Genomic DNA, 21,615 nt, shown 5'->3' on the forward strand with positions numbered 1-21,615 from the left:
TTCTGGAGAGCAATTTGGAACTATGCCCAAAGGACTATAAAACTGCGCATACCCTTTGATCCAACAATACCACTACTAAGTCTATATCCCAAAAAGATTATAAAAAAGGGAAAAGGACCCACAATATGTACAAAAATATTTCTAGCAGCTCTTTTTGTGGTGGCCAAGAATTGGAAATTGAGGGGATGCCTATCAATTGGGAATGGCTGAACAAGTTGTAGTACATGAATGTAATGGAATACTATCGTTCTATAAGAAATGATGAGCAGGCAGATTTCAGAAAAACCTGGAAAGACTTGTATGGTCTAATGCTGAATGAAGTGAGCAGAACCAGGAGAACATTGTACACAGTAACAGCAACATTATGCGATGACTAACTTTGACAGACTTAACTCTTCTCAGCAATGCAATGATCTAAGTCAATTCCAAAAGATTCATGATGGAAAATGCTATCCCATTCCAGAAAAAGAACTATGGAGTCCGAATGCAGATGGAAGAATACTGTTTTCTCTTTTTTTGTGTGTTTTGCTTTTTCTTTCTCATGGTTTTCCCTTTTTGTTCTGATTCTTCTTTCACCACATGACTAATGTAGGAATATGTTTAATATGATTGTACACACATAGCCTATATCAGATTGCACGCTGTCTTAGGGAGGGGGGGAAATTTAGAACTCAAAATCTTACAAAAATGACTGTTGAAAACTAAAAATAAGTAAATTTTTTTTTTAAAAAGGATAAATATAAAATAAGGGGCACAGAAGAAAGACTTTTATGAGAATTAAGTTTCAGTAAGAAAAATAATGGCAGAGAGACTAAGCAAGTGACCGAGGATATCTTGAGGCTTAAAAAGGGTCTAAAAGATTAAAAATGGGTATAGTTTCTTATATCAGAGCTCTCTGACTGGGCAGTTGGGATGCCATCTTTAAAGTTGTGTTCCACAGAGTGTCACTTCACATTTCAGGTTATTGTGACATGCAAGACAACAGAGTGATAACCAATAAAGCAATGGCTTTGGACAGTAGGGTCTCTGTAGATTAGAGACTCATGAGGAGCTAACAAGACACCATGAGAAAAGCTAGTGTTAAAAAAGCAATCATTCTTAGAATACTGGTACTTACCTCCCATCTGTGTTATAATGCAACTCCATGACTGCCCCACTGTGTCCTTTCAGGGTGGCATAATTATCACAATCCCCATACACATTCCACAACACTGTGAAGTAAACAGAGAAATTTTTGTTAATCCTACTGGGCACTAGCCCCTCCAGTGTGGCCTGAGGACTCTCAGTTATTGGAATTTGTTGCTTCTCTAGAACCTAGATTATGGATGAGATACAGAAAACAAAGTCTATATTAGACAAGAGAGTCAGGAGAGCCATTTTTCCCTCTTACCTTGGGCACCTGTGGCTAGAGGAAATGGAAGTCGGGTAGATTTTAATTCTCTACTTCCTGTCTTCCACGTGGCACCTCATGTTCTGATGACAATGTTTTTTTTCCCCAGCACAGACGTTCCCACCAAGAGACAGGACCTCTCAACTAATGGCTGCTGCCGTGTTCCACCTCTCATTTTCGAGAATTCCCACTGCTTAGGGGAATGAAGTCAGCAGATAAGCTTTCTCTTCAGTATATTCTGAAACTCTGGTGCTAGTGACCTTTCCCTTACCTATAGGGTCATCTCAAGCCTTCAGCAAACCAAAAAGCAGCTGCTACTCCCCATAAATGTATTAACATCACTCTCAGACAATTCTTTGTTCTTTTCCCCATTTCTTCTGTGTTCATCCTGTCTAATGCTGGTACTCTCCACTCATCATCATACCTAACGTCTCCTCACTACACAAAGCATTCCCTGCCCACAAAAACTCCCTTCAAATCAAAATTATTTTTTTTAAAAGAAAACAGCATATCATTCAGTAATTTTATAGCTCTTCTTTTTCAAAATATAAATTGCCTTTAAGGTTTTAAGAGTATACACAGCACTATATCTAAAAGAAAAGAATAGCTTGATTAGTTACGGTCACACAGTTCAGAGCAAATGCTCCTCCAAAGCAAGTAGGATGCAGGAGAGAAGGATGTGGATGAACTGCTCACTAAATTAACAAACATTTATTAAGGGCCTACTATGTGGCAGGCACTGTGATAAGTGCGGAGAATACAAAAACAGGCAAAAGATAGTCCTTATCCTCAAGGAGCTTACAATCCAATAACATGCAAACAAATATATACAAAGTAAGCTACATACATGACAAATAGGAGATAATTAACAGAAAGAAAGCACTAGAGTTAAGAAAGCTAAAGGAAGGCTTCCTGTAGAAGGTGGAATTTTAACTGGGACTTAAAAGGAAGCCAGAGTCAGTAGTTGGAGAAGGAGAGAGGTTCCAGGCATGCAGGAAAGCCAGAGAAAATGCCTGGAGCTGAGAGATAGGGAGTGTCTTGTTCCTGGAACAGTTAGGAGGCCACTGTCGCTGGACCAAAGAATACTTATCAGGAAGTAAGGAGTAAGAAGACTGAAAGGTAGAAGGCTAGGTTATGAAGGGCTGTGAATGTTAAAGAGAGCATTCGCTATTTGCTCCTGAAGGCAATAAGAAGCCAGTGGAGTTTATGGAGTGTTGGGGGGGAGGTAGGGGGTTGTCATGACTGGATTTAGGCTTTAGCAAAATCACTTTACTGGCTGAATGGAGGATGGGTTAGAGTGGGGAGAGACTTCAGGCAGGCAGACCTATCAGCGCTATTGCAATAGTCCTGGCATGAGGTGATGAGGGCCTGTACTAGAGGGGTAGCAGTGTCAGAGAAGAGAAGGGAGCATGTTTGAGAAATACTGCAAAGACAAAATAGGCAGGCTCTGGAAACAGCTTGGATGTGGGGGGGGGGGGGTGAGAGATGGTGAGGAATCCAGGATGACTTCTATGTTGCACCCCTGAGGGACTGGGAGTATGACATTGCCCTTTACAGTAACAGGGAAGGTAGGAGGGGGAGCAGGGTTTAAGGGGAAAGATAATGAGCTCTATTTTAGTTGAGTTTAAGATGTCAACTGGACATCCAGTTTGAGATGTATGAAAAGCAGCTGAAGATGCAAGACTACAGGTCAGCAAAGAGGTTGGGGCAGGCAGCTTTAAGAATCATCAGCATAATTAAATCCATAAGAGCTGATGAGAGCACCATGTGAAGTAGTATAGAGGGTGAAGAGAAGAAGGCCCAGGACAGAACCCTGTGGAACACCTATAGTTAGAGGGTATGATCTGGAAGAGGATCCAGCAAAGAAGACAGAGAAGGAATGGTGAGATAAGTAGGAGGAGAACCAGGAGAGAGTAGAACACCCAGGGAGAAAGGAGGGATCAACAGTGTCAGAGGCTGCAGAGAGATCAAAGAGAATGACGACTGAGAGCAGGCCACTGGATGTGGCAACTAAGAGATCACTGGTAACTTTGGAGAGAGCAGTTTCAGTGAAATGAGGTCAGTAGCCAGACTGTAAGGGGTTAAGAGCGAGAGAAAAGTGGAAGCATCCATTTTACTCAGCCTTTTCGAGGAGCTTTGTTACAAAGGGTAGAAGAGATATAGGATGGTGACAGTTAACAGGGATGGAAGGATCAAGTGAGGAGACATGGGCAAGTATGTTTGTAGGTAGTAGGGAATAAGCCAGTAGACAAGGAGAGATTGAAAATAAGTGAAAGAGTAGAGACGACAGAGGGAACAATCTGTTAGAGGAGACAGGACAGAATGGGATCGCCTGAACAAGTAGAGGGGTTGGCTTTGGTAAGGAGTAATGCCACTTCCTCATGTGAGACAGGGGTGAAGGAGAAGAGAATGGCAGAAGGTACCTTTCTTTTGATTCTATAATGTTCTCTCCCATTTCCCTTAGTAAAACATAAGCTGGAAGTACACAAAATTCCAGCAAGCTTCCTGTCCAGCTTAATCAGGCATCCTATGAAAAAGATCTGGCGATGTCAGTGCACTGCCAGGCTCAAGCCAAGTCCAAGGTATGACACAGCAGTCAAAAAAGCTTATGTTGTCTCAGGACACACCAAGAGTCACGGTGTCCATATTAAGGAGATAAGAAGCTCACAATACACTGCTCTAGTCAGAGCCCATGTGATAGGCTTAGTCTGGGGTGGCATGTTCTGAAAAGAACGTGGATTAATACATTCAGAAGAGTGAACAGAATAGCGATAGGAATGAAGCCCGTATTATAAAAGGTCAAGTGAAAGAACTGAGGATGCCTAGTTTAGAGAAGAAAGCCTTCATAGACACATGGAAAAGGAATAAGACAAGTTCTGCTTGGCCCCAGAGGAAAGAATTAGGAGCAATGGGTACTACAGACAGGCAGACTTAGGACTGATGTAAATAAATACTTCCTTAATAAGAGCTGACCCTAGGTAGTAATCTAAGCACGGTAACCCTAACATACCCCAGTATCCTTTCTACTTTTCCCTTAATTCTTCTCTTCTACAGTAGCTGAAATTCATACCACTCCTCCTTGATAATCTCACCTTCTCACATACTGAGTGATTTCTGTGAGAAATTACTTGGAATACATTTAGATTATGGTTTAAATTTGACAGTTTGTATGTCTCCTAAAGAGGCAGGCAACAGAGAAAATGGTTATGAAAACATGCTTTTGTAACTGAGCCTTGAGATAAAAACGGAGTTGGGAGTCAGACTGAGTTAGGGCCTGTAAAGTAATACCCTATTCACTCTTCCTTTCCAGCTTCAAGGATCACCAACCCACCCATCCTCCCTCCTGCCCCCCTCCACTTTCTCTGTCTCTCCCTTCTCTCTCTCCACCTCTCTCATTCTCCCTGCCCCCCTTTGCTCATATATATGTATATTCTTGTAGTCTTTGAGGTATTTTCAAGACATTAACTGTTTAATGGTGAAGTATTAAAGAAGATACATAAACAACGACTTACAGATGAGCCGGTCAAATCCTGCAGACGCTAAGGTGGATCCATTGGGGTGGAACTTGCTACAGTATACTTCCCCTTCATGTCCTGACAGCAGCATGATGGGAGCCTGAAGGGAGGAACATCTGGGAGGACCCTAAACACACAAAAGAAAGACAGGCTGGCTACCATATTCATGGATTTAAAGAGAAGATGAGTGGTTATTTGTGTTTTTGGGGGGAAAGGCAGGAAGGATTAGAGAGGGAAGAGGGGACAGATCAAGAAAAAAAAGGACACAAAAAAGTAATTTTTCTCTTTTTAAAGATCAAATAAATAAAAACAAATTTTTTTTCCTAATTAACAGAGGATTACATCACAACTAACTGTGAGTATCAAAATTATTGTGTCTTTCTTACTTTATCTCCAGTCTTAATTGTCTCCTGGAAAACAGTGAGTCAGTCAATAAGAACTTAGTAAGTGCCAGGAAATGCAAAGGCAAAAATCCTGGTCCCTGTCCTCATGGCACTCATGTCCTAATGGACGAGATGATATGCAAATTACCTTTTATCTACAGGTCAAATACAGAATATGTGGAACGTAATTTCATAGGAAAGATAGTAGCAATGGGAGGATGGGAGAGGACACATAGAAAGGCCTCTTGCAGAAGGTGGTTCCTGAGCTGAATCTTAAAGAAACCCAAGAGGCACAGGCGAGGAAGGAGAGTAGGTTGGGCCCAGGGAATGAGCAAGGAAAAAGCACAGTGAGGTAATGGACTGGACAGTAAGGAAGCCGGTGTCACTGGACCAGAGTAAAGTATAAGACTGGGAAGACAGAAAGGGAGTAGGTCATGAAGGGCTTTAAATGCTAAACAGAGTATCTTCTATTTGATCTTGGAGCTAATGGAGTTTATTGAATAGGGATGTGGGTGCATGCGATGTTGTATGTGTGTGACAGACAGAGATAGAACAGACTCTACCACTAACTCAATTTAAATAATCTGTCAAATGGTTAGATGCTGAGAGTAACAACTGTCCTGGCAACCTCATAGGGCTGCTATGCCAATAAAATGAGATAAAATATGTCAAATTGTTTTGAAAAGTTTGGCTACAGTAACTTATTCAACTGCTTACTAATTCAATTCATCATGTATGTATTGAGCTTCTACCATGGGTGAGATGTAGTGCCAGGAGCTAGGGATATACAGACAGAAATAAAACCTGGGACTTACATTTTCTTGGAGACAGAGGCATATAACTTGTGCACAGATAAGTCAATTCAATATAATATGGGGGGGGCACTAACAGCTGGAGGTGATGGGATGATGGGGAAACAGGGAAGACTTCATGGCAGATGCACTTAAGATGAAGGAAAATATAGATTATGAAAGGTAGAAACAAGGAAGGTGTACACTCTAGGAATTGGGGATGACAGAAGCAGGAGACAGAACAGGCCGCACCTGGTAATCCAGCATAGCTGGACAATAACCTACCCAAAGTGGGAGAATCACAATAATCACCGACATTTATAGACCATACCACCTATATTATCTCAACAATTTTGTAAGGAAAGTACTCTAGATATTATTCTCATTTTTTTAGGTGAGAAAACTGAGGGCCAGAAAGAGGTCCAGTGACTAGCCCATAGTCCCAGAGTTTGCAAGAGGTGGGCCTGGGATTGTATCTCACATCCCAGCTGGCTCTAGTCCAGCACACTTTCCACTACTCCATACTGCCTTTAGTTAATAAGGTAAACTATGGCAGTACAGATTGGTGAGCTCCTTATAGGGAAGCAATGGATTATACATGTAGAATATGGAATGCTGCACTTTGGCAGATGTAGGTGATATGCCAATCTATTTTCTGAAATTATTTCTTTATTATATGATGGAGGGGTAGATTATTAGAAAGAGACAGGTGTTTCTAAAAGGCATCAATAATTATTTTTTAAAAAATAAGGGCAGTGGAAATCATATTGTGGAGGGTTGAGTTTATATTTTATCTATGAGGCTACAGGGAGAGAGTTTTGTGCAAGGGAATGACATGGTCAGAAATATACCTTTTAAGGATTTTGGCAGTATGGAAAAATGGGTTGGAATAGTAAAAAGCACAGAAGCAAGGAGGCAAGTTAGAAAGCTATTATAATAGTCTACACCAAAGTGACAAGGACTTGAAAGAGGATGCTGACCACAAAAAAATGAAAAGAAAGGCCCAGACGTGAGAGGCATTGTGGAGGACTTAGCTGTGACAGGACTTAGCAACTGAATAATATATAGAAAAGGGAGAAGTCAAGGACGACTCCAAGGTAACAAACCTGGATGATTAAAAGGAAACAAAAATAGGAAATTTTGAGGAGGGTTGTTATTTAGGAGATGACGAGTTCCACTTTGGGTGCACTGAATTTGAGATACTAATGGGACACATAAGGTATCTGGCAGATACCTGCTGAGCTGGGACTGGAGTCCAGGTGAGAGATTAGGGTTAAGTATATTGATGAGAGAGTCAGCTGCAGGTAAATGATAATTGAATCTATGCTGGGGGATAAGATCGCTAAAAGAGTGATAATCTAGTCTAGTGAGAAGAGAGGGTCAAAGACCGAGCTTTGGGGGAACACCAAAATTTAAAGAGCAGCAGACTGATGAAGGAGCAAAAAAGACAGAGAAGGCTTGGAGGGGATTATATCCCTGCATCAATTAAGGAGTAACCATTGGAAAAGAAGCATGGTTCAATGGAGAGAGTCCTAGACTGGGAGCCAGGAAGGCCTGTGTTCAACCTTCTCCTTTTGACACTTACTAACTGTATGGGCCATGGGCAAGTCACTTAACTTCTCTGAGGCTCAGTTTACTCTTCGTAAATAATCCTACAGCACTACACAAAAGTGAGCTTTATTATTGCCCATTGAGATGAAGTCATATTCTTCAAGTATTAAAAGAATATCTATGGTATAACCAAAATATTATTGATTGAAAACAGTCTCATATATTCCACTATGAAAAAGTCAAACAACTAGCATGAAGTTTCTATCTTGTGACTATGCTTTATCATAGTTGAGATAAAAAAGTTCAGATAACAGGCAACTACAGGCAACTCACATTTATATAGCCTGTAAGGCTGCAAAGCTCTTTCCTCATATTAACTCCACGAAGTAGGGGAAAATGACATTATCCCCATTTTGTAGACAAGGAAACTGAGGCTCAGAGTTGAAATGGCTTGCCCAAGGTCATACAGTTAATAACAAGACACAACTTGAATCCAAATCACTTGATATCCAAACTAATGCTCTTTGTCCTATGCTGGGTGCCTCTCACAGGATATCCATCACTACCCTCAAAGATCTCACAGTCTCCTAGGGTGACAAAACACCAATACAGAACACTAGGATATACAACATTACATGACAAATAGACTGGAGTATAAATAAGCTTATATGAGGTGTAAAGAAGTAAAATGTAAATAAGCAGGGAGATCACTGGGACTGGTTTATAAAGGGGAAAGAGACCTGGAACTGGAATTAGGAGACATGGGTTCAAATTTCATCTCCTCTATCGAGGAACCACCTAATCTGTAAATTGAAGAGGTAGGCTGGACCATATCTCAGGTTCTTCCTAGTTCTAAATCATAGGCTCGTAAGTTAAAAGAGGTGTGCGAACATCAGGCTTCCAGGACAGTTCTTTCTCCTTTTGTCCACAGACAACAGGGTAGGACTGAAGCCAGAGACCTGAGGGTCCTTCATATTACCTTGAACAAGTCAATTCTACACTCTGGGCCTCAGCTTGTCCCTTTAAAAATTAGAGGACTGGACCAGATATTGTCTAAGGTCCTTTTCTAAAATTTATGATCATGAGATCTTTTTCAGTCAGTCAATAAACATTTATTAAGCGCCTACTAGGTGCCAGGCACTGTGCTAATCGAAGGGGATTCAAAGATCCTGCTTTCAAGGAGATCCAGAAAGATTCAAGAAAGTCCTGTTTTCAAGGAGACCCCAGTCTAATGAGGGAAACTACATGCAAACAATTATGTAAAAACAAGCTGTGTACAGGGTAAGTAGGAAATAATCAACAGAAGGAAAGCTCTAGAATTAAGGAAGATTGGGAAAGGCTTCCTGTAGAAAGTGGGATTTTTGCTGAGACTTAAAGCAAGGAGGTAGAGATTAGGAAGGAGAGCATTCCAGGCAGGGGAAGACAGGCAGTGAAAATGTCACTGGAGGGTTGTATAAAACATAAGACTACAAATGGGACTGGGGGAGGGGGGACCTGGTTATGAAGGGCTTTGAATTTGAAACAGGATTTTATTTGATCCTGGAGATGACAGGGAGCCTCTGTGGTTTACTGAATGGGCCTGTTATGGTCAAACCTGCACTTCAGGAAGATCATTTAGACAGCTGAGTGGAGGATGGACTGGAGTGGGGAGAGAAAGGAAGACCAACCAGTAGATTACTTCAATAACTCAGTCTCAAAATGATGGAGACCTGTACCAGTATAATAGCAATGTCAGAGGAGAGAAAGGGGCATGTTGTGAGAGATGTTACAAGGGACCCAACAGTTGGGAGATTTGAGATGAGCTCAGCAGAGAGGTTGGGGCAGAAATGGTAGATTTGAGAATTGTCAGCAAAGGGATGATAAATAAATCCATGGAAGCTAATGAGATCACGAAGTGAAGCAGTATAAAGGGAGAAGTGAAGAGTGCTCGAGACAAAATCCTATGGGACACTCCCTGTTAGTGAGTTTGACCTGGAAGACAATTCAAGAAAGGAGACTTAGAAAGAGCAGTAAGAAGGTAGGAGGAGAACTAGGACAGAAGGTAGAGAAGCAGGAGACAGTGCTGTTCCAAAAACCAAGAGAGAATAGAGTAAGTATGAGATCAACAGTGTCAAGGGTTGAAGTGAGGTCAGGAAGGATGAGGACTGAGAAAAGGCCATTGGATTTGACAACTGAAAGATCACTAGTAACTTTGGAGATAAAGGTTTCAGTTGAATGATGAGCTCTGAAAACAGACTAGAGAGTTAAGAAAGTGAGAGGAAAGAAGTGGAAGCACCTATCGTAGACAACCTTTCAAAGAGTTTAACCACAAAGAGAGGGAAAGAGAGAAAAACAGCTACAAGGGATAACTGGATCAAGTGAGGGTTTTTTGAAGATGGGAAAGTAAGTTTGCAAGCAGCAAGGAAACAGACAATAGAGAGGAAGAGGTTGAAGATCCTGAGAGATAAGTGAGAGGGGATGATAGGAGAAACCACCTGGAGAAGACAGGACAGAATGGGATCACAGGTGCAAGTAGAGGGTTTAGTCTTGGCAAGGAAAAAGACCACTTCATCTTGTGAGACAGGGGTGAAGGAGGAGATAGTGGCAGAAGACAGCAATATGAAATGAAGGTGAAGGAGGAGACAGTGGTAGAAGACATATGAGTGATATGAAATGAGGAAGGGAAAAGAGAGAGCTCACAGTGAATATTCTCAATTTTTTTTCCTGCAAAACATGAAGCAACATTCTTAGCTGAGAGAACAGGGGAAGGGAAGCCATGAGAGGGTTTGAGGAGGGATGAAAAGGTTTGGAAGAGCCCCCATGGAGAGTAGGATGGTAAGTCAATTAGGGAGGTGTAAAAGTTGTCCTGTAGCATTAAAGGCCAACTGAGGTTATATGACATTGTAGTGGACCCAGTGAGCATGATTTTGTGATTTTTTTTTCCAGGTTCCTTCAGCAGCAAGTAAGGAGGAACCAGAAGATATTTTCAAATATCGAATGGGCTATCACATAAAAAAGATTTTTCTACTTGTTCCTCCCCACCCCCAACTAGAATCAATTGGAAAGATTTACAGATTTCATCTCAATAGAACAACAACAACAAAAACCCTAACTTTGAGAACTAAGTGTTTGAGAATGGACAGCACTGGAAAGATACTGAGATCTCCTTCGGGGTAAATGGGCCCCTCCGAAGGGGATGCTGGATGGTCACTTGTCAGCACCTATGAGTCTGTGACCTCTTTGGGCCTCACGTTCACATCTGTAAAGTGAGGGTTCTGGCTTGGAAAACTTCCAAGGTCACTTTCAGCTCTGACAACCTACGAGTCCATAACTTCTCTGAGCCTCAGTTTCCCTCTCTTTAAGGTGAGGGGGCTGGGCTTTGAAGGTCTGTCTCGGAGGCCCCTTCTAGTTCTGACAGTCAGAGGAGGAGGAGGAGGAAGAGGATGGGGAGGAAGAGGAGGATGGGGAGAAGGGGAAATGGAGGGGGGAAGGAGAAAAGCGAGGAAGAGGGAGGGAGAAGGAGGAGAAGAAGAAAGAGGAGGAGGAGGAAGAGGAAAGGAAGAGGAGAAAAAGGAGAGGGGGAGGAGGGGGGAGGCAGGAGGAGGACGAGACGAGACCAGACAGGACTCGTTGGGACCGGGCCGGCAGCCGGGCCCGCTGGCTAGGTCACTTACCGCTTGTAGCAGGGCCCCCGGCGGCGGCTGCTGCCCCGCAGCAGGCCCGGCCCCGGCCCCCGGTCCCGCCGCTCCCAACAGCAGTTCATGACGGGGCCGCTTGAGGGGAACGAGCGGCAGCTCCGGACCCTTCCTCTTGTGTTGCTCGATCATGGCCGCCTCAAGTGGTCCGCGCCGCTCAGTCCACAGGCCGCGCCGGGGTTTACGGCCCGGCTCCCATTGGTTAAGATTGTCCCCTCCCACGCAGGAACTTCCGTCCTAGGCCGGACCAATCAATTTCCTTCGTGTGCTCCAGAGCAAGTAGTTAATTCTTTTTCACCCCTTTTTATTGGCAGAGGCCATGGCCTTCTCGGAAAATATTGGACTGTGATTGGCTACTATGTGTGGGGGAGGGGCACGAATAAACTTCCTGTGAGGAATACTTTTGTTAACTTTTCCTCGCTTCCTCTTATTGGGTCGGAAGCCGGGCTTTCTCCGCGAGAATCAATCTACGGTTGGTCTTTGCGTCGGACAGACGGTGCCTGAGCGCGCGGCGCCTGATGGGAGGCGGCTAACGGATTGGCTGCGGGGAACGGCGGCCAGGGATTGGCTGTGCTCCGAGCGCTTCATGGCGGCTTCCTGTTAGATACTGTACCCGGCGGAGTGCTGAGTGAGTGAGTGTGGGGGTCTGGCTTGGGGACTGTCGGGGGCTGTGGGCGGGCTGGCGTTCGGGGATCCCGAGCCCGGGATTGTGTGTTTGCCGCCCTGGCTAGACCGGCTTGCTTTTTTCCCCGCCCGGGGAGGCTTGTGGTCCTGTCCATTGGCCTGGGGATCATTCAGTAGTCAACAGGCATTTATTAAGCGCCCGCTGAGTGCCGTGCTCTGAGAATCCACGTCCCTGTCCATTCTCCGGCTTCGGAGAAGAGGATACCTGCGAGGTTCAATGCACAGAACCCTAGGCCTGCAGCCAAGGGCCCTGGGTTCAGATCTCCCTCTCCTGTATTGCATTTGCTTCCCAGTTGGTCTCTCTTCCCCCAGACCCTCCCCTCTCTCCAGTCCATCCTCCACCCAGCTGCAGAAGTGACATTTCCAAAACACAGGTAGGACCCTGAGTACTCCCTTCACCCCCTAAAATAATCTGGGACTATTACCTCTGGGACACAGGGGTTCCGACTGTTGTTTGTGTCTGGACCCCTTTGGCAGTCAATCTTGTGAAGCCTGTGGACTCCTCCAAAGCATCTTTAAATGCACAAAATAAAATACATGAAATCACAAAGGAGGGGGAAAAATTTATTAAGTTCCAGGCACTGTGCTAAGCCCTTTACAAGTATTATTTCATTTGGTCTTCACAACAACTTTGGCACTTGAGGAAACTGAGGTGGATAGAGTCAAGTCAAGAGTCACAGCTGGAAAGAGGATTGAACTCGGGTCTTCCTGACTTTGTCACTGAACTCGGTGTCTTTCTCCCTACACTGCCCTCCCTTCACCCGCCATCCCTATTACTGTAGAGGACAAGGACACCATCCTCCCAGTCCCTCAGGCTCACAACCTAGGAATCATCCTGGACTGCTCCCTATCTCTCACCCTTCACATACTATCCAAGCTGTTGCCTTCAACTTTGCAGCATCCCTGGGATACGCAGCTTCTGGCCCCTGACACTGCCACCACCCTGGTATAGACCCTCATCACCTGAAACCTGGACTTCTGCTGTAGCTGCTGGTGGGTCGGCCTGCTTCATATCTCAACCCCCCCCAATGCATCCCTCTGTTCAAATGTCCTGAGGTGCAGGTTCTTCCAAGTCACTCGCCTACTCAATGAAGGCAAGGCTCTCTGTCACTTTCAGTAACAAATATCCTCTGTTTGGCATTCAGAGCCCTTCATAACTTGTCTCCCTTGGGCATCCCTTTCACTTTCCAGTCTTTTTACACATTACATACCCCACATCCTCCATATACTCTTCTATCCAGTGACACTGGCCTCTTAGCTGTTCCTCCAGCAAGGGATTCTGTCTTTGGACTCCATACGTTTTCCCCTTGTCTCCCATGCCTGGAATGCTCTGCCTTCCCGTCTCAACCTCCTGGCTTCCTTCAAGTCCAAGCTAAAATCCTAACTTTTACAAAAAGCCTTTCCTTTTCTCTCTTAAATCTAGTGTTTTCAGACTGTTGATTATTTTCTGTTTATCCCACATACACCTTGTTTGTACATAGTTGTTTGCAGTTTGTCTCCACCATTAGCCTGTGAGCTCCTCAAGGACAGGAAATATATTTTTTTTTTTGGCCTTTGTTTGTATCTATATCACTTAGCCCAGTGCCTGGCACAGAATAGTCGCTTAATAAATAATTGTCAACTAGATGGCTGTCTGCCAGAAAGGAAACCTGTTCTGTTGAAATACAGTTTATCAAACTATTAAAAAAAAATAGTTCATGGATCTCAGGTTAAGAACTCCTGTTCTAGAATAAAATGCAGACTTCTCTTTTTGACATTGAAAGCTCTTCCTAATGACCGGCTTATCTTTTCAGGCTGATTTTATAGTTACTCCTCATTTTGTACTCTGTAATCCAACTAAACTGATCTGTTTGCTCTCTCGTATATGTGGCATTTTCATTTCCTGTTATTTCTTTGCACAGGTTCACCCCACATACCTGAAATATACTTCCTCCTCAATTCCCTGGGTAAAACCTCAAGCTCCCTTTCAATGGTTAGCTCACTTGCCTCCCCCCCACCCCCCACCAGTGTCTTTCCTGACCACCCCCTTCCTTCTTGGTTGAACTCCCCTGTTGTAAGCAATTACATTTATTTTGTAAATATCATACATTCTCTTATTTGTGTACATGGTGTTTCCTTCAATAAAAGTGGTTCGTAAAGCCCAGGACTTGGAGTCAAGATCCTGCCGCAGTCTCTTACTGGGCTAGCTAGGTGGCACGATGCATAGAACACAGGACTTGGAGTCAGGGAGATAACCAGAGTTTGAATCCTGCCTTGTAATACTTATTAGCTGTGTGACCTTAGGCAAGTTATTTCATCCCTGTTTGCTGCCATAAGATGAGGATAATAACTCTCCTCCCAGGGTTGTGAGGATAAAGTTTAGAAAACAAGAATTTGGAAAATGAGATATTTGGAAAACGCTTTGCAAACTTTTAAGTGATAGATAAATGCTAGCTACTGTTATTACTACTACTACTACTACTACTAGTTATGTGACTCAGGGCAAGTTACAATTATGTTTCCTCAGAAAAGTTTAAATTTTATTCTAGAAGAGAAGTTCTTAACCTGAGATCCATGAACTTGTTTTTTGTTTTTAAGAGTCTGGTAAACTTTATTTTAATGCATTTGGTTTCCTTTAAGGCAGTCATTCATTTGATAAGCATTTATTAAGTACCTACTGTATGCCAGGCACTGGGCTATTCAATGGGGGATACAAAGAAAGAAAAACAGTCCCTGCCCTCAAGAAACTTACAATCCACATGGGAAGACAGCATGCAAACAAATGTACAATCGTAGAACACCCCCCATCCCCATTCTGCAAATTTATGTTATAACCAAACTAGACTCCTGGAGGTTCCCTAGTGTGACCCTCCATCCTTGATCTTTATGCAGACTGTGCTGTACCCCTAGAACAAATGCACTTTGTCTCCATCTTTACCTCTCAGACTCTTTAGATTCCTTCAAGGACCAGCTCAGGAACTACCTCCTCCATGAAATCTTTCCTACTCTCCCCCACGTTAGGCCTTCCCAGTTCCCAATTCCCCTGTATTTATTATCTGTGTCCATCTTGTACCCTGCTCCCCCTATAGTAAAATAAGAGAACCCTGACAGTGAAGACAGGCTATTACTGTCTTTGTGTCTCCAAAGCCCAGCAGCCACCCTGTGATTTTATCAGTGCAGGTGCCTCTCAATGTGGAAACTGCTTCCACAGATAGAGGCAGGGACTGTGTTTTGCATCTTCTTATATCCCCAGTGCTTAGCACAGTGCCTGGTGTTAGAAATAAGGCCTTAGAGAAATAAAGCCTTCTCGTTAAAAACGAAACTAAACTCGGAGTGAGTGAAGAATCGTTTATTTATGCTTCTTGTGAGAGAAGTGGGCACATCTCTCGGAAGAGATTGCACCGATTACAGAAGCGAGAAAAAGTTTTATACTGTTAGAACTCCGTAACTCCTCCCTTCCAGGCCCGGATTGGTCCACTCCTTTCCAGGTTACAATCTTACACATCCACCCATTCCATGTCCTTTTGACATGCCCCCCCCCCAATCCCAAAGCCCTTGTCCTTTGTCCTACTTAGGGCTAATTAAAACTGGTTCTGTCCTCTAGAACTTGGGGGTCTATTGAAAGATTAGGGCCCATCTCATTGGCTTGCCCTTTCGAGGTTTTGCAAGCTTGTTAAAACATTGTAACTTCTTTACTGATGTTGTAAGATGTCAGAGGTTATCTTAAATTGTGGGAGCCCTTACATTATTACTAACTTCTTTACTGATGTTGTAAGATGTCAGAGGTTATCTTAAATTGTGGGAGCATGATACCTTGTCCCTTACACTGGCCCATAGTAGGAGCTTAATAAATTGATTGGTTGATTGATTGATTTCTCTGGCCATCTACCATGTCTAGATTGCTCTCTTTCCTCATATCACTCCTTACTTCCCCATCTTCCTTCGTCCCAGGTAAAATCCAGCTTTCTACAGGAAGCCTTCTCCGATCCCTAGTGCCTTACATCTCTTGATCATTTCCTATTTATCTTGTATATAGGTTATTTGTACTACTGTAGATTTAGACCTTGCCCTAAGAGGGCGCTGAGTCCAAGCCTGTCATTTTACAGATGAGGAAAATTGAGTCCCGGAGAAGTCAGGTGACTTCTCCAGGACCACACAGTCAGTACATGGCAGAACTGGAATTTGAATCCAGTGCTTTTGTCTTTTGAGGCTTTTTTTTTCTGGTGTGCTGTGTCACATAGCTAATAAACGTCCAATGTGCAATTTGCACTTGGGTGATTCCCCACTCCAGGTTTAGCATTCTGCTCATTAAAGCTGCCTCTCATGGGAAAGTACTGTTCATGTGACACTTCAGTCACAGCCACTCCTGAAGGTCAGTATTTTAGGCCCTCACTTTAGAGGAGGCAGACAGAGGTGAAGTGACTTTCCCAGGGTCAGACAGCCAGCAAGTACAGGTGCTGCTCTGCCTCTCACATTGTAAAGAGCTGCATAAGTTGTGGAGAGTTGTACAAGTGAAGTTATTATTGCGCTCCATTTTCCTTTGGTGACTACTTGTAATCCTGAGGTTCTAACAGCGGCAATGCAGCCAAAGTTCTGACTCAGGTCCTAACAAGCTGGGGAGGCTTCAGATTTTCAAGGTGGGTGTACTGTGTACTTTAGCAGCTCATTAAGAGGAGGCTGGCCTCTAGGTGATGATCTTTTTAAGGCAGAGCAATTCATCAAAGGTAGCTAGTTCACCTAGGGGTTGTAATATGCACTGGGGGAGAGTATGCTGACTAGAGAAAACCACCTCTCCTTGAAGTGTTGAAGCATTACTCCCATGAGCCTGCTCTGGGCTGAGCCCTATACGAGGTGGGGGTGGGGAGGAGGACATTTATATAACACTGGAAGGTTTCCAAAGTACTCTATGTCCATTTTATTATTGGACGGACGTTCACATCTACTATGTGGGGCAAATGCTACCAGTTTTGTTGTTCTGTTTAACAAATGAAGAAACTCCAGCTTGAGGTCAGTGGTCACTCAGCCCCCAAGTCTTCCAGATGGGATTCAGGGCCAAGTCTCTCTTTCCTACAGTATTCTTTCATCTCTACCATGTGGATGTCCCCACCCTCAAGAAACACCTTTCCTAGTTAGGAAGACAAGAATTTCAGATGAGAAACAACTTGAAAATAATACAAAAGATAAAAATCAGTTGTTAAATTGTATTCAAAGAAGTGACAGATCAAATAGGACAGGAGTAAGAGAAAGATCTGTGGAAGAGATAGGACTTAAATGGACCTTTGATTTGTGGAGAGTTGGAAGGAAGAGGTGAGGTCCTCCTGATAGAGTGATGACAGGTGCAGAATGAGAGACGTTTTTGGACATGGCAAATGTGGATTTGTTTTGCTTGGCTTTGCTTATTTCTTAGTAAAAAGTTTTTTGAAAAAGAAAGGGTGAGATTGTTCCAGATCATGGGAATAGCCTGAACAAAGGTTAAAAGGGCATGGGCAATGCATGTGGCATGTCACCAATCAGGCCTCTTGGGCTAGACTGGAGTCCCTGTAGAGGAGGAAAGGATTCATGAGTGGATACAGACTGGAGAGCACTTACAAAGGACAGAAGAATTTTCCTCTAGAAAATGATCCCAAAAGAGGAACACATGAAAAAAGGAGAAGAGGAAATAAGAGGGAAAATAGATTTTTTTTTTTCATGAAAAGAAAATCAAGAAAAAGCCCAACTGCCTACAAGGCAGCAATCGGTCACACCGACAAAGAAAGCAGATCATGCCGACGACTGAGCAAGTTTGATATAATTGTTATCTGATTCTCCAAAGGATGTGATGTTCCATAATCACAGGCATCTGTCAGCACTGGGAGAATGCTTATCTTGAGATGGTGGGCTTTTACAGCAGTGAGCAGTTGTGTATAATTGAAAAGCTAGAACATTTCCCAGCTCTCTTCCTACTGACTTCTGGACACAACTCATTGACTTTCTGAGGCACGCTATCAAAGCTGTATCAGTGGAAGTAATCACGAGACACTAGTCCACTTCTATGTCATGGTGTTGGTCATGTGTGTTGTGTAGTAGTCACTTTGTTAGCCTTCGTGGGAGTTTCACCTAATCTCTTGGGTATTTTGGTGCCTTTCCCTGCAGAGGTTTTATAGTACTCTAGGCTTCAGTGAAGCTGGTACATTGTCATATGTAAATAGGAGCATTTGGATAGCCTCCCTCAGAATCATTCTCTTCAAATAATCAGTGGAATAAAAACATTGGTGCTAATTGTAAAGTGTAAACACCAAATCCTGTATAAAAGAAAATTGGAAGGACACTCCATTTCTGTTGGTAGAACGTGCAGTTTTTGTCAGACTCCTTAAATGATAGAAATCCTGAAGCAGTGACATTCTTCTGAAATGGACTTTTATTTTCCTTAATGTTATTATCTTTCATTACCCTGTGTTGTAGTCTGGAAAATTTTTTGTTTTTTCAGGATTATTATTATTATTGTTACCTCATCATCATCAATAATAATAACGGCTAACATTTATATCGTGTTTTAAGGTTTGCAAATGTTTTAGATGCATATTTCATTTGTTCCTCATAGCAACCCTGTGAAGTAGGTGCTATTATTTTCCTATTTTACAGATGAGGAGAGAGCCTGTGAGAGGCTGAGTGACTGCTAAGTATCTGCAACAGGATTTGAATTTAGGTCATCTTAACTCTAGGACTAGTCTTTCTCAATCCAAAGAGCTATCTATGTGCTAGCCATACCCTCTCCTCCTGCCTAGTCCCAATTTCCCTTCAGACCTACCCCTAGTCTTAAACCTTATCTGATGAGGTCCTCCCTGCCTACATGCTTGGCCCTGTGCTGTTTAATATTTTTACCAAGGACTTGGATAAACCATAAATGGCACACTCAACAAATTTTTAAATAAGACAAGCCTTCAAGGGATAGCCAACATGTTAGATGGCCTAGGGTCAAAAAGATTGGGCCAGATCTGTTAGAATGAAATTTAATAGGGATAAATGTAAAGTCCAAGCTAAAGAGGTGATGGTTCAAATTTGTGGTATTCTGTAGTTCCAGTTGGCGAGTTTTAGGAATGAATGAATGAGCATTTTTTAAGTACTTACTGTGTGCAAAGGACTCAGGTAAGTGCTGAGGACACAAATAGAAGAGGAAGACAGTCCCTCTCTCAAGACATTCATGGTCTAATGGGGGGGAAACAGCCCATATAAGAGATTGCAGCTGTAAGTCAAATGGAAAGACCCAGTGATCTTTAAACGGCAAAGCAGATGGTACATCATCTATTTCCATTGATAAAATCAAACTGTTTGATAGTTTGATGGTGACTCTTTAGTAGCTATGGTTTCTGAGGAGCAGAGGCTGCAGCGCCTGCACGGTTAGTTTCCAGGTCTCGCCTTCACAAGGGTTGCTCCACTGTGAGACGACCACAGGGCATGAGATGGATGCAGGGCCTGTGGTCTGATAGATGCTGCAATCACCTGCCTGTAGGTGGCAGTTAGTCTGCAGTTAATTTTGGGGGGCGGCGGTGACTCCACAGGAGCAGTTGCACCAGATGCTGACTACAGGGACCACGCTGGAAGCAGGGCCAGAGGACTGGGGAGCACTGCTCTTCTCAGGGCTTTTAGGCACAGGGTGTTGCTCCAGATGATGGCAGTGGCTTAACCCTCCTGGTACATGCCTCTTGCTGTCTCTCCCTGCGAATGCATTGCTGCTTCACCTAGGCGGGCTCACCCTCCCATTGGTCGGTGTTGGTTGGCTGTTGGTAGTGGTGGTGGCAGGGAGAACAGACCCCTGCCCCACGCTGGGGGCTTCCCTGGATGATAGCTGTGGTGGGGACGTGGGTCAGCTGGAGAGTATCCAGAGGAGGGCAGCCAGGATGTTGAAAAGCCTTGAGTTCACACCATATAAAGATCAACTGGAGGGCCTGGAGATGGTTAGCCTGGAGAGAGAAGACTTAGGGGGACATGAGAGCCTCTGTAAGTGTCCTAAGAAGGCTGTGCTAAATATATGTTACCAAGAGCAATGAGTGCAAGCTGCAGTAGGCAAGGTTAGGCTTGACATAAGGGCAAACCTCCTAAGGATTAATGTTGTCCAGAAGGATATCGTCATGCCTGGGGAGATGGTGGTCCACCCTCCCTGGAGCTCTTGAAGCAAAAGTTGGAGAGCCACTTCTGCATATATTATAGAGAGGATTGCTCTCCATTCTTTCAACAAGCATTTATTAAACACCTGCCATGTGTCTGGCACTGTACTAGGCTTTAGGGTTACAAAGACAAAACAGTTCTTTTCCCATAAAGGACTCACATTTTGTTGTGAGAAAACAACACATGCACAGAAAAATAAACATAAACTATATATATACAAAGTAAACAGTCACCAAAAAATTGGAGGCAAATGAATGAATGTATCTTTCACAACAGTGGCTGGAAAGAGAATTAAAAAAAAACATATTGATATGTTTTGTTTGTATGTCACCTTTACTTCCTAATTTATCCTTCTTCCCTCCTACAGCCAAAGAACTCTCCCTTATAAGGAATTAAAAAAAAAGAAAGAAAGAAAGAAAGTGGGGTGGGGAGGGTGGCAGAAAGCAGTTCAGCAAAACTAATCAACATGTCAGTCAAATCCAATGGTCCAGCAATGTTGTGTGTCCTAGGGGAAGAAGTCTTTATTGAACTAGGGATAGAAGTGATCACAAGATAAAACAGGTGATTTTGATCACATGAAATTGAAAAGTTTTGCACAAACAAAATCAACAGAGCTAGATTAAGAAGGAAACAGTTTTGTTCTTCACATTTATATAGTGCTTTAAGGTGTAAAAAATGTTTTACATTATTGTTATCAATTGAGCTTAACAACATCCCTGTGAGGAAGGTACCACAAGCCTCTTTACCTCATTTTATGGAGCAGGAACTGAGACTCAGAGGTTCCTTCTCTTTCCTTTCCATGTCACTAAGTTGACAAGCCTTGTTGGTTCTACCTCCATGACATCTCTCACTTATGTTCCCTTCTCTCTGCTTGTAAGGCATAACTCCCTTCTTTTTTTTGCTTTTTTTTTTTTTTGCTTTTTGGTAAGGCAATCAGGGTTAAGTGACTTGCCCACGGTCACACAACTAATGAGTGTCAAGTGTCTGAGATCAGATTTGAACTCAGGTCCTCCAGACTCCAAAGCCAGAGTGCTATGCACCGCGCCACCTCTCTGCCCCCATGGCTATTTTCTTAGTTCTGCTCTCGATCACTTGTGGCCTGGACTGTGACAATAGTTAACTACTCGGTCTCTCTTCAGTATCTTTCCTCTCCAATTCTCCCACAAACTGACAGATTTAATATTCCTAAGGTATAGATCTAACCAAGTTATTATCCTGCTCAAAAAGCTTCAGTGACTTCTTGTTACCTCTAAGATAGGGGGAGAGACTGGACATGTGACTTCAGGGACACTCCCTCCACCAATACAAGTTGCCTGGAGCATTGGAGACTTCTCTAGGGTCACACAGCCAGCGTGTCTAGAGGCAGGACCTGAACCCAGGGCTTCCTGGTTCACAGGCTAGCAATACTACAGCTGCCTTAATAAATAAGGATTTTNTAGAGGCAGGACCTGAACCCAGGGCTTCCTGGTTCACAGGCTAGCAATACTACAGCTGCCTCACCAC

General features: G+C 43.4%; 2 protein-coding genes across 4 annotated transcripts in view; one reads left to right on the forward strand and one right to left on the reverse strand.

Annotated features, from left to right (window-relative positions):
• The window catches only part of SNRNP40 (small nuclear ribonucleoprotein U5 subunit 40), a 44,035-nt gene extending 32,556 nt beyond the window's left edge, over positions 1 to 11,479 (reverse strand). The window contains exons 1-3 of the mRNA XM_027864695.1: positions 11,284 to 11,479; positions 4,903 to 5,032; positions 1,118 to 1,211 (exon numbers count right to left, since the gene is read on the reverse strand). Of these exons, the coding sequence (XP_027720496.1) occupies positions 1,118 to 1,211; positions 4,903 to 5,032; positions 11,284 to 11,436 (377 nt within the window). The 5' untranslated portion in view covers positions 11,437 to 11,479. The remainder of the gene's footprint in view (positions 1 to 1,117; positions 1,212 to 4,902; positions 5,033 to 11,283) is intronic.
• A 193-nt stretch (positions 11,480 to 11,672) lies between these two features.
• Positions 11,673 to 21,615, forward strand: part of ZCCHC17 (zinc finger CCHC-type containing 17) — a 48,546-nt gene continuing 38,603 nt past the window's right edge. Inside the window, exon 1 of one of the 3 annotated variants that reach the window (XM_027864590.1) lies at positions 11,673 to 11,936. The gene's annotated coding sequence lies outside the window, so the exon portion shown is untranslated. The remainder of the gene's footprint in view (positions 11,937 to 21,615) is intronic. The other 2 variants (XM_027864589.1, XM_027864591.1) reach the window with 2 other exon arrangements.

The sequence above is a fragment of the Vombatus ursinus genome, unplaced genomic scaffold (assembly GCF_900497805.2).
Source record: "Vombatus ursinus unplaced genomic scaffold, bare-nosed wombat genome assembly UNPS02014775.1, whole genome shotgun sequence".
NCBI lineage: Eukaryota > Metazoa > Chordata > Mammalia > Diprotodontia > Vombatidae > Vombatus > Vombatus ursinus.